The following is a 14063-nucleotide window of genomic DNA, read 5'->3' as shown; positions in this document are numbered from 1 at the left end:
TTACATGAAACATAGCAAAAATTATCAGCAAATCAGCAACACTGCAAAAAGATGACACATCTTTTAGCAGCCAGCATGCTACCGAAGTTTAATGCAGAGAACCTGAAGACAGTACCCCTGACAGACCAGGTGGGCATCTCAGCAAAGCACCGAGGGCCTACACATCTGATCAAAGCAGACCTGTCGCTGGCACGCTGGTCTTGCGTAGGCAAATCAACGTGGCAATCACACTAACGGGCTGACTGACAGGAACCACAAGATCCTATCTGTTGACGCAGAAAAAGCATCAGCCAGAGCTCAACACCCTTTCTGATGAAAACCTCCTGGTTTAGCAGTGCAGTTGGGAGGCTCCCCAAGGTTATGACGGTCATTTATGAAAAACCCGCAGTGAACAGCACAGCCACTGCAGAAAAACGAATGCTTCTCCACCAGGAGCCAGCACCAGGGGCGGGGAGGCCCACTCTCCCCACTTCCACTCAACATAGTCCCGGAAGCACGACCAAGAGCAGTGAGACAAGAAGCAATAAACGGCATCCAAATCAGAAGGGAAGAAGTGAAGTTCTTGCTCTTCTCATGACAACATCATCAAAAACCTGTGAGAGCTAATAAATGAATTCAGTACAGTCGTAGGAAAGAAAACAGCCAACATCTACAGCATTGCTATACACAAGTAACGACTGAGGTGGAAAAGAAACCAAGGACGCGATCTTATTTATGATAGCATCAACAAAGGAAATAAATAAGAGTGCATTTAAGCAAGAAGGGGGAAGACCTGGACACTGAAGACCATAAAAAACAGATGAGGGGCCACCCTGCGGCGGACCGGCTGAAGCTGCTGCTTACGATGCAGCATCCTGTAAGAACACTGGTTCAAGTCTTGGCTCCTCCACTTCCAATTCAGCTTCTTGTTAATGCACCTGGGAAAGCAGTAGAAGACGGCCCAAGTGCTTGGGCCCCTGCACCCATCTGGGAGACCCAGAAGAAGCCCCTGGCTCCTAGTTTCAGATTGGCCCAGCTCCAGCCATTGCGGCCATTTGAGGAGTGAATGAGAAGCTGGAAGATCTGTCTGCAACTCTCTCTCCTCTCTCTTTCTCCAAATCTGCTTTTCAAATAAATAAATAAATAAAATCTTAAAAAAAAAAAAATCTCTGGGACAAGTCCCATCATCAGCCTCCCCCTACAAACACTTCTTAAACCGGGAGAGACACCCCTCACCCTTTCCCAGTCTTTCTTATGTCATGGTTCCCACAGCCCTCTGTACTGTTGTCCACAAAGAGCACAGGACGTAAAGGGAAGACTGTGGAGTAGGGGGGTTGCATTGGAGTAAGGGGATGCATTGGCTGTGGGTCAGCTCTGCCTCCTTCCCCTCTGAGCCATGATAGGGCCTCCTATAAACCACACAATAGCAGCCCAGCCCCTTAGGAGCTCCCTCTCCCACCCACTGAAAGGCTCTGAAGGATTCTCAGGTGCCCACTGTCGTGGGTCCAGCCCAAGCGGGTAGAAGGAGGCATTGTTAGGTCACATGGGGATGCACAAGGGGCTGCGGTGCTGGTCCTCCCTCTGGCGGGGCCAGTTCACCGTGAGCAGGGGAGACAAAGACCGCAGGTGCAAGTGAGGCGCCGTCCACAGCCGTACCCAAGTGCGCCACATCAGTATCACCAGCGAGTCCACGAGGGCGTCCTGGCAGCACACGCTTCCCCAAACCCCCCGCCCAGGCCACTCGTGGGGAATCATCAGAGGGGTCCAGACTGGGGGACGCCCTCCTAGGGACGGCCGAGACCATGCCAAACAAGCAGGCCTGAGAATGGTTTCCAACAGCTGGACTGGGGAGATGTGACCGCTGGGCGCACGGGGCTTCCTGGGTGGAGGCCAGCGGTAAGAAGCAGTGTGATTCTAAGCAAGCATGGAGTTTTCTCAGCAGTCCCACGCCAAGGGCAGCAAAGGCCCCAGGGAGATGAGGGCCTCAGGACGGCAAACAGGAACTCTCAGGATTGCCTTTCTGACTGCGCCATAAAGCCAACGCTGCTTCAAAGTCAAAGTTCACTTATTTTCTAAAAACCAAGAAGCAAACTACCAGGACCAAGGTCTAAGTCCTGAGAGGTTGGGGGGGGGGGCAGGGCTTGCCTGGCTCAGGGCTGTATCCCCGGCTTCTAGAACAACAGTACACGCAGGCCTGTTCAGCCAACAAAAGACTCCACCACCTCTCTGCTCCTGGCCTGCTGAAGGGGCCCAGGGGACTGGCCAGAGCCCTCTCGGGCAGTATGGCCACCCCTCCTGCCCATTACAGAAGTGCTGCACCCGTCTCCCTGGTGCCCCACAACATCACCCCGGCAGCGGCTAAGCATTTCCTGCCACAGATGCTCACAGTGACAAGAAACAGTCACCAGGCCCAGCCTCTTCTCCAGGACCCAGAGGCCCGCCCAAGGTTTCCATGGCAACCAACAATAAACACAGCTAAGCAGATGACGGCTGACTTTGGGGGTAACCCGGAGTGGCCACAACAAAAGTAAGGTGATAACACTCCCCTCCCAGCACGAAACTGTGGGTTAAGAAAGCCAGCACCGGCACCACAGAGACGCACTCAAGTCTTAGCTTCGTCACCTGCTGTCTGTGGGACTTGGGCCAAGCCCTGTCCCCTCCATGCACCCCAGCATTCTTCAAAGGGGAATACTAAATGGCTCCTACCTGATGATGAACTGAGGAAATCCAAGAAAAGCCATGAGCCTGGCACTTGAGTAGTCTGGCCCCTTGGGCCAAGCCAGCCAGCATGAGATAAGGCCCTGCCCGAGGCCGCTCCTGCCTGCACTGGTCAACCTCTGGGTCTCACCAGCCCCAACTCCATGCCCACTAGGGGCCACTTTCCAAGGCTCCAGGGCCTCTGCTTGGAGTCCTGTCCACCTGGTGAGTGTTTGTGGCCCACTGGTAGTGGTGACACAGAGGCTGCACACCACCAGCCACAGGCCGCCAGCAGCCCTCAGAGTGGGGGTGTGGTTCAACACCATGTGTAACCAAAATAAAACTGGAGTCAGCCGCCAGCCATTTCCATACCATTTAGGAGGCTTTCACCACCTCTTAAAAAATGAGAGTGCCTGCAGGGCAACAAGTGACAAAGTTGCACTTCCCAATAAAGCATCACTCTCCAGCTGGCTACAGCCTGCACCTGGCCAAACTGCTCACGGAGGTCCCCAGCACAGGGCACCTGGGGGTGTGACAACTGGACTGCATTCTCTCTCGCCACAGATGAATGCACTGGTATCTGGTGACTACCTCCACACTCCAGGTCTAACTGCTCACCTGAGTGCCTCTCTGGCCCTGAAACCCAAGGGCTCCTGGTTTTACCACACCCACCGGCCTCCTGCTGAGGTCCACCAGGGCCCAGCGAGGCATGCAAGGACCGTGTTGCCGGGCAAGGCCAGGAGGAAGGAAACAGGCTCCCATTTTCCGGCACACTCATCTTTTACTCCACAAGAGCTCAATGCACCCTGATATGGGAGAGTGAGCACCCCCACTTGCAGATGAGGAAAACTGAAGCTGGTAGCGGTAAAGCGTCTTGCCCAGGGTCCCACAGCTAGTGAACAGTGAGGACAGGGTGCAAATCCAGAGGGCTGTGCAGTAAGCCTTACAGGAAGGTCCACCCCAAGGATGCTTGATGGTGCTCCCCCAGGGAGCTCAGAGCCAGTCCTCGGAGAGATGGTGCTGGAGAAGGACACTCCGAGAGTGACAAGGTCAGACTACCATGCGGAACTTTGCCCCGAAAACTGTAAGACGCTGTGTGCACACCAGGAACGGACGCAGCAAAACACCAAAACAGTAACACCAGGGAGCCCAAAGTTCTCAGAGAATATTCTGGTTCAATGCTATACATTGGTGCTCCTGGCATGAATGCAGGAGGAAGATGTAGCACGGAATCATGAAATGGACAAGGACAAGCAGTCAGGGAGGCAGGACAGTGCCATGAGCAGGTTGCGTGCCTGGGCTTCCAAATTTAAAACTGAATTAACGAAGCAAACAATTAGCAGAGTGAAAAGGTAATCTATAGAATGGAAGAGAAAATGTGCAGCCCATGTATCTGACCAGGTGTTAACATCCAAAATATGTAAGGAACTCCCTCAATAGCAAGAAAAGAAACCCAAATAACTCAAGTAAAGTGTGCACAGTGAGGAGGCACAGGGGTTTGACAGCAGTGAAGCCACTACTTGTGATGCCCCATAGCGGAGTGCCAGTTTAAGTTCCAGCTACTGTGGTTCCGATTCCAGCTTCCTGCTAATGTGCACCCTGGATGGAAGCAAGTGATGGCCCAAGTGCTTGGTCCCTGTGGGAGATCCAGATGAAGTTCTGGGCTCCTGGCTTTGGCCTGACCCAGCCCTGGTTGTTGCAGGCATTTGGGGAGTGAACCAGTAGATGGAAGATCTCTGTATCTGCATTTCTGCCTTACAAATAAAATAAAAATAAATCACTTGCTTTAATGTGCAAAGAACCTGAACAGGCATTTCTCAAGATATATAAATGGCCAAGGATCCTTAACATCACTAACAATCAGGATAATACAGATCAAAATCAGTGAGCCACTGCCCCACACCTGTAAGAAGACTGTTGTTAGATGATCAAAAGACAACAAACATTGGCAAGGAAGTGGAGACGCAGCTCTATGCACTGTTGATTCGGTCACTATGGAAAATGGTGTGCAGTTCCTCAAAAACCTACAAACAAAACCACCACAAGACACAGTAGTCCCATTTCTGAGTATCTGCACAAAGGAAATGAAAACAGGACGTCAAAGAGATGCTTGCACTCCCGTGTTTACTGCAACATTATTCACAATAGCCAAGATACGGAAACAGCCTCAATGCCAATCAAAACCTGAGTAAAGAGACTGTGAGATACACACACACACACACGGGAGCATCATTCAGCCTTAAAAAAAAAAAAATACCTTCGTTGGTGACAACTGGATGAACCTGGAGGTTCACATCGTGCTATGTGAAATTTGTCACAGAAGGGCAAATACGGCACGATAGAGCTCATGGAAGCAGAGAGCACAGGCTGGCTGCCAGGGCTGGGGAAAGGGGATGGAGAGCTCCTGCTCTATGGTGTTAGGTTCATCATGCAAGAGGAATTCACTCAGACACCTGCTGGACAACAGGTGCCTACAACACTGTACAAGGTGCACTTCAAGTTTCTAAGGAGTTGGTTGTGACTCCAGCATAACCGTATCCAAGCCCTGGCTGCACAGCTTCTGATCCAGTTCCCTGCCATTATGCCTAGGAAGGTGGTGGAAGATGGCCCAGGTGGTTGGCCCCTGCCACTCTTGTGGGAGGTCTGGATGGGGCTCTGGCCATTTGGGGAATGAACAAGCAGATGGAAGATCTCTCTCTCCCTCCTTTTCTTTGTGTATGTCCTCTGCCTTTCAAATAATTAATGTCTTTTTTTTTAAGATTTATTTATTTATTTACTTGAAAGTTACACACAGAGAGAAGGAGAGGCAGAGAGAGAGAGAGGTCTTCCATCTGCTGGTTCACTCCCCAGTGGGCTGCAATGGCTGGAGCTGTGCCAATCGAAAGTCAGGAGCCAGGAGTTTCTTCCAGGTTTCCCATGTGGGTGCAGGGACCCAAGGACTTGGGCCATCTTCTACTGCTTTCCCAGGCAATAGCAGAGAGCTAGATTGAAAGTGGAACAGCCGAGACTCGAACCAGTGCCCATATAGGATGCTGGTACTGCAGGTGGAGGCTTTACCTGCTACGCCACAGCGCCAGCTCCATAAATAAGTCTTTAAAAGAAAGTATTTTTTAAAGTTTGCTAACTCACGTGAAATGTTCTCACCACATTAAAAACAATGGAATTGTGTGACTATGAGTTTTTTTTTTTTTAAACATTTATTTATTTGAAAGAATTACAGAGGTCCTCCACCTGCTGGTTCACACCCCAGATGGCTGCAAACACCAGGGCTGGGTCCGGCCAATACCAGTGGCTTCCTCCAGGTCTGCTACTTGGGTTGCAGGGGCCCAAGCACTTGAGCCATCTGCCACTGCTTTCCCAGGCCATCAGCAGGGAGCTGAATTGAAAGTGGAGCAGCTGGGGGCTGGTGCTGTGGCACGGCTGGTAAAGCCACCACCTGCAGTGTCGGCATCCCACATGGGCACCAGTTCGAGTGCAGGCTGCTCCACTTCTGATCCAACTCTCTGCTATGGCCTGGGAAAGCAGCAGAAGATGGTCCAAGTCCTTGGGCCCCTGCACCCATTTGGGAAACCCAGAAGAAGCTTCTGGCTCCTGCCTGCAGATCGGCGCAGCTCTGACTTTTGTGGTCATCTGGGGAGTAAACCAGAGGATGGAAGGAAGACCTCTCTCTCTGTCTCTGCCTCTCTGTAACTCTTTCAAATAAATAACTCTTTAAAAAAAAAAAAAAGTAGAGCACCTGGGACTCCAACCAGCAACCATATGGGATGCGAGCGTTGTAGGTAGCAGCTTTACTGGCTACGTCACAGGCGCCGGCCCCACAGGAGAGCTTTCAGGAAACCTATTCTGAGTCTGTATTACAGTGGTGATGAGATGATAAACCTGACTTCAAGTTCATACACTACACACACATGTCAATTTTACAAAAATAACAGAAATCTAGCACTAATCATCATATCTATCCTGCAGGTCCAGTGAGGTTCCTAGTACTGTGTCCAACACACTACAAGCTTAGGAACAGGTATGCAGGACTAAGGTGATCAGCACATTAGTATTATGTCCACTCCTCCATAGAGATTCACAGGGAAGAAGAAAAAAATGAACGCTGTGGAGAGGTCACTGCAACACCAGCCCCTACACAGCACACACAGGGCCAGCGACGATACCCGAGTTTAATGACAGCCAAGCCTTGCCTCCCCAACAGGGTTTCCGGATTCTGGATACACAGAACAGTTAGCTGACTGCAAGCGGATTTTGCTTCCCGCCAGCGGAGCTGCCCAGCAGGTGCTGGGGGCAGGCCGGTGTTCAAGGGCAGGGAGATTCTACTGCTAGACGCGCTGGGCTCCCAGGGGTCTCTGCGCACCAGCCATGGGGCCCAGCGCTTCTGAGGGGCCACCTCCTTGGATGTAAACCAGGAATGCTAATGCTCACTCAGAGGACGAGATGCTTCTAAGGCACCCTACGTCTCCCCTGGCTCTCGGGAGCTTGGGGAATTGCCAAGTTCCTCCTGCCTTGTCCACGGGTCAAGAGTTTTTAAAACAAATACACAGCAGTGCTGGGTTGGTTTGGTTTTGTTTTTTCTGCCTTGTACTTTTCTCGCTGGTACAAGCAACGTAATTAGGTTAATAGACCTAAATGTTAAAGTTGACAACAGACAATTAGGCTAATTGCCACTTCCTTAAAGGATCAATTAGGGCTTTTTTTCCCCTCAGACTGTGTCCTGAGGAATAGTAGCAGGCACTCTAAAAACAGCACCCTAAGCTACCTATCTGGCAAAAACTGAGCTGAGCCGAGTGACGCTGGTTGCTTCTCTGCAGGACTTCTCAGAGCCTTTGGTAAGGCAGCTGGTGTCGGACTGGGAGATGCCAAGGTGGGTCAGTCACACAGAGCAGGGCTTCATAAATTTTCACATGGGTGTGACGGGTGTGAGTCAGCTGGGGCTCGGGTTCACGTACACATTCAGACTCCGGGTGGGCCAGTGCATCTCCCACAAGCTCCTGCGTCCTGCTCAGATGCCAGCGGAGGAGACCCCTCTTTGCAGATCAGGGAGACTTAATAGAACGGTAAGGAAGGTCCTTATCAGCCACTTTCCTGGTGGAGAAACAGACTTGCAGGAGGCCAGGCAGGAAGGATGGGTGAGACCACAACTCCACCCCCAGCCTCTCCCTCCAAGGTGTCCCTGATGAGACCAGCCCTGCTTGGCCTGGGTAGGCCCTCTCGATCCTTCTCAGTCCTGCTTATGCACTGCAATCACATGGGGGAGGGGGTGGAAGAAGCTCTCAAAAACACGGATGCCTGGGCCCCACCCTCCCATCCTGACTACTGGGGCCTGGGTGCAGCCTGGGGATTTTAAAACTCCTCCAGGGATCCCCAGGTACAGTCAGGGTGAGCCTCACTGCAAATGCCTTCCTCACCCCCTGCTTCTCTCATCTGATGGAAAACGCCCCGCAGTGAGGCCAACATGAAACAGGAAAGGATCTACACACTGGGAAGGGGGTGCAACGGAACCATCCGTGGCCAGCAAAAGCCCCGATCCAAGAGCCGCTTCAATTTCAGTCAGGGATCCACGCCGCCCTAGGAAGTGATTTTCCACGGCGTTCCATGTTGAGCCAAGAAGCACACATAAGCTCGAAGCCTAGGAGCACCCAGCAGCCAGTGTGGAGATGCTGGGCCCTCTAGAGCATCGGTGGGGAACGTGGGCCCTTGGGCTACGTCAGGCCCACGAAATCACTCCATCTGGCCTTGCAAAGGCAACCGCAGGAGGGACATGAAAGTCGAAGAATCTATAGCAGGCTAATGTTTTAAGCTGATCGTGTTGTATGGCCTGTTATAAATATCCAAACGGCCCTTAGCAGAAAAAGCCTCCCACCCCTGCTAGCGTAAGATGCTATAAGCCGGTGTGGGGCTATTCAGGGAAAGAAAATTCCAGAATCAGGAGTCTAGTAAGACATGAGGCTAGTGAGAAAAAAAAAAAAAAAAAAAAAAAAAAAACTGTTGATGGCTCCAAGCTTCTTTAATGAATGCTGCTGAGGGAAGGATTAGCAAAAAGAAAGCCAATGAATCCAATTAGAAGAGCTTTATTTAGTGAATAGGAAAAGGGAAAGCTCCAGAGACGAGCCCATAGGGCACGGGGAAGCTTCGGAGCCACGAGGCAGCCTTCCAGCCCCCTCGTCCTGCTCACAGCCTGGCTTCCCAGCTCTGCAGCACCTCGATGGCCTCATCATAAAGTGGGACAAGAGCACCTCCCTTGCAGGGCCGTCGATGGGATCAAATAAGTTCATGTGCAGGGGTCTTCAAGAAGTTCATGGAACATATAAAGCATGAAAATATGCCACATGGATGTCAAATTTCTTTGCACCAGAATGAATTTATCTTTTAATTACATCTTTCTACAAGCTTCTAAAATTTTGAAATACAAATTTATTTATTTGGAAAGGCAGACAGAAAGAGAGAGAGAAAGTTCCCATCTATCAGTTCTCTCCCTAACTGCTTGCCAATAGACAAAGCTGGTCCAGGCCAAACCTAGGAACTCAATCCAGGTCTCCAAGTGGCAGGGACCCAAGTATTTGAGGTATTCACCTGCACACTGGCAGGAGGCTGGAATCAGAAGCTGAGCCAGTACTCAAACCCAGGGGTCCCACAGGGTCTTGACTGCTATGTCCAACACCTGCCCCGTTTTCCCACACTTTTTGAAGAACACTCATACACGTAAGATTCTTACAATCACGCCTGGTACTAATAAATGCTCAACAAACATAAAACACTGGCTCTTTCCACATAATTTTCTCTGTGGCCTAATTTAGTATTTCCTTTTTGCCCTGTCAGGTCTATTTATATTTTCTTAACCGTGTTGCACAGTGGGTCTTGCTGGCTTCCTGGATTTCTCTGCAGAGAGGCAGAGTAGGAACACAGGCATTCAGGTTGGTTGCTCTCTGCTGAGGGCTCACTGTGTGTGTGGAGCTCCCTACAGTGGCTGAGGCTTAGCAGGGTGCAGGGACTGAGGGGCGACAGGGCTCTGCAGGGGCCCTAGCAGGCAAAGACACATGCACTAGGAAGCCCAGAGCAAGGACACCCACTGGGAGGCCGAAACCAGGAGATGAGAAAAATCATATATGCTTTGGAAAGCTCGCCTGGGGGGTCTTGAGGAGATCTGGGGTCTCCTGGAGGGGGAGAGACTACCTGGAAGGTCAGAGTGAGGGGTGATGGGGGCCGTCCCAAAGGCACTGCAGCAGGCCCACGGTCATGACCAAACACCCCCTGCAGTCCTACAGGGTCACCTGCTCAGCACAGTTCACCCTTGGCTTCATGCTCCGCTGCTGCTTTTTCCTAACAGCTCTTCAGTAAGCTCTGCAGGTTATGTATCTGGTCCTCCACCACCAGGACATCTCCCCTGCCCGCCAGCTGCCCTACCAGGTCAGAGACTGAGGGTTACCATCCCTTGCTTCACATGAAGAAACTGAGGCTGTGGTAGGGGAAATCAACTGTCCCAGGGCACAGCTGGACAACGGCAGGCCAGGGGCAGCCCTGGGCTTGTGGTTTCAACTTGAGCCAAAAAGAGCTCAGGCTCCACTGGGCTTGGGATGCAGGAACTGCCCAGTGCTGTTACCCATGCCCTTCCCCCTCCTAGGCTGGCCTCCAGAACACACGTGGCAGGTGCTCTTGGCCCCAGGCCAGCCGGAACTGGGTACAACGCCCACGGATCTAGGTCATGAGGCCAGTCGCACAAGTGCACAGGTCCAGCTAATAATAAAACCATGTAACAGGAGCAATGCAAACATGGTTTATCATTTAAGGCCAGGATCCTTCCTCTGAATTCTGCCACCTCCTCCTAGCTACCAAACAACTTAGAAAAAGTAAATCCAAGGTCAGAGGAGGGAGAACTCAGGGCTGACAACCTGCCCAGGACAGGAAGAACTGGTGTATCCATTTGCTATGCCTCCGGCTTCCCTGGACAAACCTCAAGAGGCATTTCTGAGGGATGAGTCTGGCTCAAGCACCCATCACGGTGCTAGCACTATAACCTGGAATTCACCAGGTAAAAATTCTTGCCCTCGGGAGCTCAGGTACTAATGGGAGGCAGACAGAGAACAAGCATAATAAGCAAGGGAATTATACAGAGTGTTAGATTACTTGTGCTTAAGAGAAATGATACAAATAATGAACACAGTGGCCAAAATGGGCACCTGCTGTCTGAACGCTGTACACACACATCCGCAGCAATCCTGCTTCAGTGACTACGATAACCATTTCCATTTCACAGACAGGTAAGCACACCAGCGCTACACAAGCTGTGCACGTTCCTACAGAAGTAGGAAAACAAGGCGTTATCATAGGAACGGGCAGAGGGCAGCTTGGCCCTGCCTGACCTTGTCTTAAGAGGAACAGCACAAGCAGGAGGCCTGCTTAGCTCCTTGGCCTGGACCTGGGGCAGGACCTCTCACCACAGCCTGCCCTACTGCACTCCCCAACATTGCCCAAAGACCTGACCGACTTGGGGGACCTGCAAGCCCTCCCTTTACCCCACAGCTCTGAGTTCAAACCCCAGCTCATGCACTGCGTGGCCCAGGGCAAACAGGCTCTATTCAATGGAGTACCCCTGTCCTTTGATTCCACGTGAAGGTGAAGCTTCCCTCCATCAGATGACCAGGCAATGCTGGCAATGCCAGCCCCCACCATGTGTGACCAGTACTAGATGTGGCCTGCAAGTGGACTCTGGGATCCCACTGGCTGCCTCCCCACACGGGGCAGGCATGCGGCTGAGGGTTGGGCATGGTGGGGGACACTCCACCCACACTGAATGAATGAATGAATGAACAGTGAAGAGGAGCGAGGCGCCTGGGGATGGTGGGATCTGCCTTAGAACCAAGCCCTGGAGCCTTGTAATTAACAGATTGCAGGTTTTCAGGAACTAATGGCACAACCTCCAAGGTGCAAACACAGAATGCTGAATACATTTTCTCCATTCTTCCAGGAGTCCACGCCCTTGAGGAATTTATTCAAACACCTCATCTAGCTGGGGCCTGATGGCATCTGGGCACTCAGAACCTGAAGCAGGGCCAGGGGCCCCCAGGGCAGCCAGCTGCTCAGGCCTGGCCCCTTTCCCCACTTCCATCAAGGCCTTCTACAGGGCTGTCCACAGCCAGGCCCCTCCAAGGCCAAAGGCTGCAGTTGGCACCACCTGTTTTCCTTGCTTCAGCTCACCTGTACCCCAAACCTTCAACTTATCAGCACAAGGCTAGGGGACTATGCTTGACCGGGGACCCTGGCCTACCCTTCCCATCTTGTATCCATGAGGTCTAGGGCAAGACCCTCAGCCCTGAAGCCCCAACTTATCCCTGAAAGATGGGGTGAGATACAAACCAAAAGCATAGATAATGAGATAATGACCAAAAGCAGTGATTTATACAAGCCCCAAACCACCAGCACTTTCTGAATCGCATGCAGACTGAGGAGGGGACAGGAATCTTTATCGCCAGCCTAGATGAAGCAGAGGCTCTGTGGAACCTGGAGTCAACGTGCCAATTCCAGCTCTCACGGCCCAGAAGTTACCTGGTGGGATTAAGACTACACCTGGATTCCATCATAGGGGCTCTCCCTGGTGGAAACCGAAGACATTTGTCTCGGGGACCCTGATGCCAGCCTCACGGCTGCCTGGAAGGTGCAGAAAGTTGGCAAATATTTGCCAGATGTTATCAGTACCCGGGACAGGTTGGAAAACCACGTCAGCCAGTCAAGAGACCCAAGGCTCGTGTCCCCTCCAGGCCGTGAACCCCAACTTGCTCTCATGCCATGGGGGTCCCTGCAGGCCAGTGACCTTTCTCTTCTGGGTACTCTATCACTTTATGCTGACTTCATCTACATCTCATAGGCAGGAGGCAAGGGCGGCTTAGGCATTGGGATCTGTCTTAGGGACAGAGAGAAACCTCTCCAGAGAAGCCCCCATCCACCACTGCCCTACCTCTGAGCTCTAAGCCATGCAAACCCTGCTAAAGGTGTCTCATGCACTCAGTCCTTGCAGGCAGGGGCCTTATTTTCACGCCAATTTGCAGGTGGTCAAACGGAGATGGCTCAGACACTTGCAGATGAGTGAGGCTGGAGCTAGCGTCTTTGCACCTAACTTCTAGAATATACCAAGCTGACCATAGAGGCGGCAGAGCCAGAGTTAGCTGCTTCGTAGAACCTTCGGCCAGGGTTCTAACCCAGCTCCTCCTCTGGCCAAAGCCCTGCCGTTTTCCCAGCCAGACACTGTCAGTGTGCCTGCGTGAGGCCAGGGCATCCCCTGGGGTTCACACCTCTAGGTAACCACCTGGGGGAGACCCCTCCCAGAGCAGACTTCCAGAAAGCAAGGTCAGGCCCAGCACACAGGCAGACCCCACAAAGGACCCATTGTGGGGCTGCAGAAAGCTAAGGCCAAACCCGCTCCAGGCCTCAGGCTCCTGGGCCTCCTCCCCTTACCGTGGTGCCCCCACACCTAGAGCACAGAGGCAGGCCTAGGGGAACAGGCCTTCCGATCTGCCCAGCCTGGAAGGGCCCCAGGCTGTGGAAACCTAAAACCTTCCAGCTGTTGCCAGGCCGGAAGGGACTGCAGACCCCTGTGGATTCCTGGGGGCTCCCTGGAGGCGCCCCAGCCCCACCTGTCAGCTGGGGTCCACTAAAGGAGGTTCAGCAACACGAAGGAAAAGATGCTGAGCTACTCCCAGCTGGGGGAGGGAGTCGTCCTATTTCTCAGTTCGGGGGTCCAGGCGGATGCAAGGTGTCCGGGCAGACTGGAGAGGGGGCTGGGCGGAAGAAAGGGGGTGGGTTTGTCCCCCGCCACACGCAGGCCTAGGCGGGGGCCCCTCTGGCTCTGGCTGGCTCCGCGGGCAGCAGGGACACGCTGGGGGGTCCCCGCGGGCCTTCGAGGCATGCATGGGGCGGGGGCCCACTTCAGCGTGCAGGGCTCAGGGGTCAGCGGCGTGCAGAGCGCGGGCAGACGCCACACTCACCTCCTGAAGTCAAAGGGCATCGTGCCGCCGCCGCCGCCGGGCCGGGAGCGCTGCAGGCCAGGCGGGCCGCGGCGCCGCGTGGGTCCCAGCCCGCCGCCGACGCCTCCGCGCCGCCCCGCCCCCGCCGGCCGCCCGCCCGCCGGCGAGAGCCGCCCCGCCCCGCCCCGCCCTCTCCAGGAAGTGACGCCTGCGCAGCCTATTGGACTGCGCAGCCTATTGGACGCCGCACCGCCCGTCCGCCCCTTCCGCCGCGTGGTCAAAGGGCCCGCGGGCCGGCCAGCGGAGGGGCTCGGTGCCCGCCGGTGCCATGCGGAGGTTCCTTTAAGCCGCAGCTTTGCTGTCCTGCACGTTCTCTGTGCGTGGACTCGGGCGCGTGCCCCTGGTTCTCAGGGCCCCGGGGTATGC

General features: G+C 53.4%; 1 protein-coding gene across 3 annotated transcripts in view; it reads right to left on the bottom strand.

Moving 5' to 3' along the window:
* ERGIC1 (endoplasmic reticulum-golgi intermediate compartment 1) overlaps positions 1-13790 on the bottom strand; it is a 109199-nt gene extending 95409 nt beyond the window's left edge. Inside the window, exon 1 of one of the 3 annotated variants that reach the window (XM_051843621.2) lies at positions 13659-13790. In XM_051843621.2, coding sequence (XP_051699581.1) covers positions 13659-13678 — 20 coding nt within the window. In that variant the 5' untranslated portion in view covers positions 13679-13790. The remainder of the gene's footprint in view (positions 1-13658) is intronic. The other 2 variants (XM_051843619.2, XM_008255393.4) reach the window with 2 other exon arrangements.
* Positions 13791-14063: the final 273 nt, after the last annotated feature.

The sequence above is a fragment of the Oryctolagus cuniculus genome, chromosome 6 (genome assembly GCF_964237555.1).
Source record: "Oryctolagus cuniculus chromosome 6, mOryCun1.1, whole genome shotgun sequence".
Classification (NCBI taxonomy): Eukaryota; Metazoa; Chordata; class Mammalia; order Lagomorpha; family Leporidae; genus Oryctolagus; species Oryctolagus cuniculus.
This window is presented reverse-complemented; position numbering and strand designations above follow the sequence as displayed.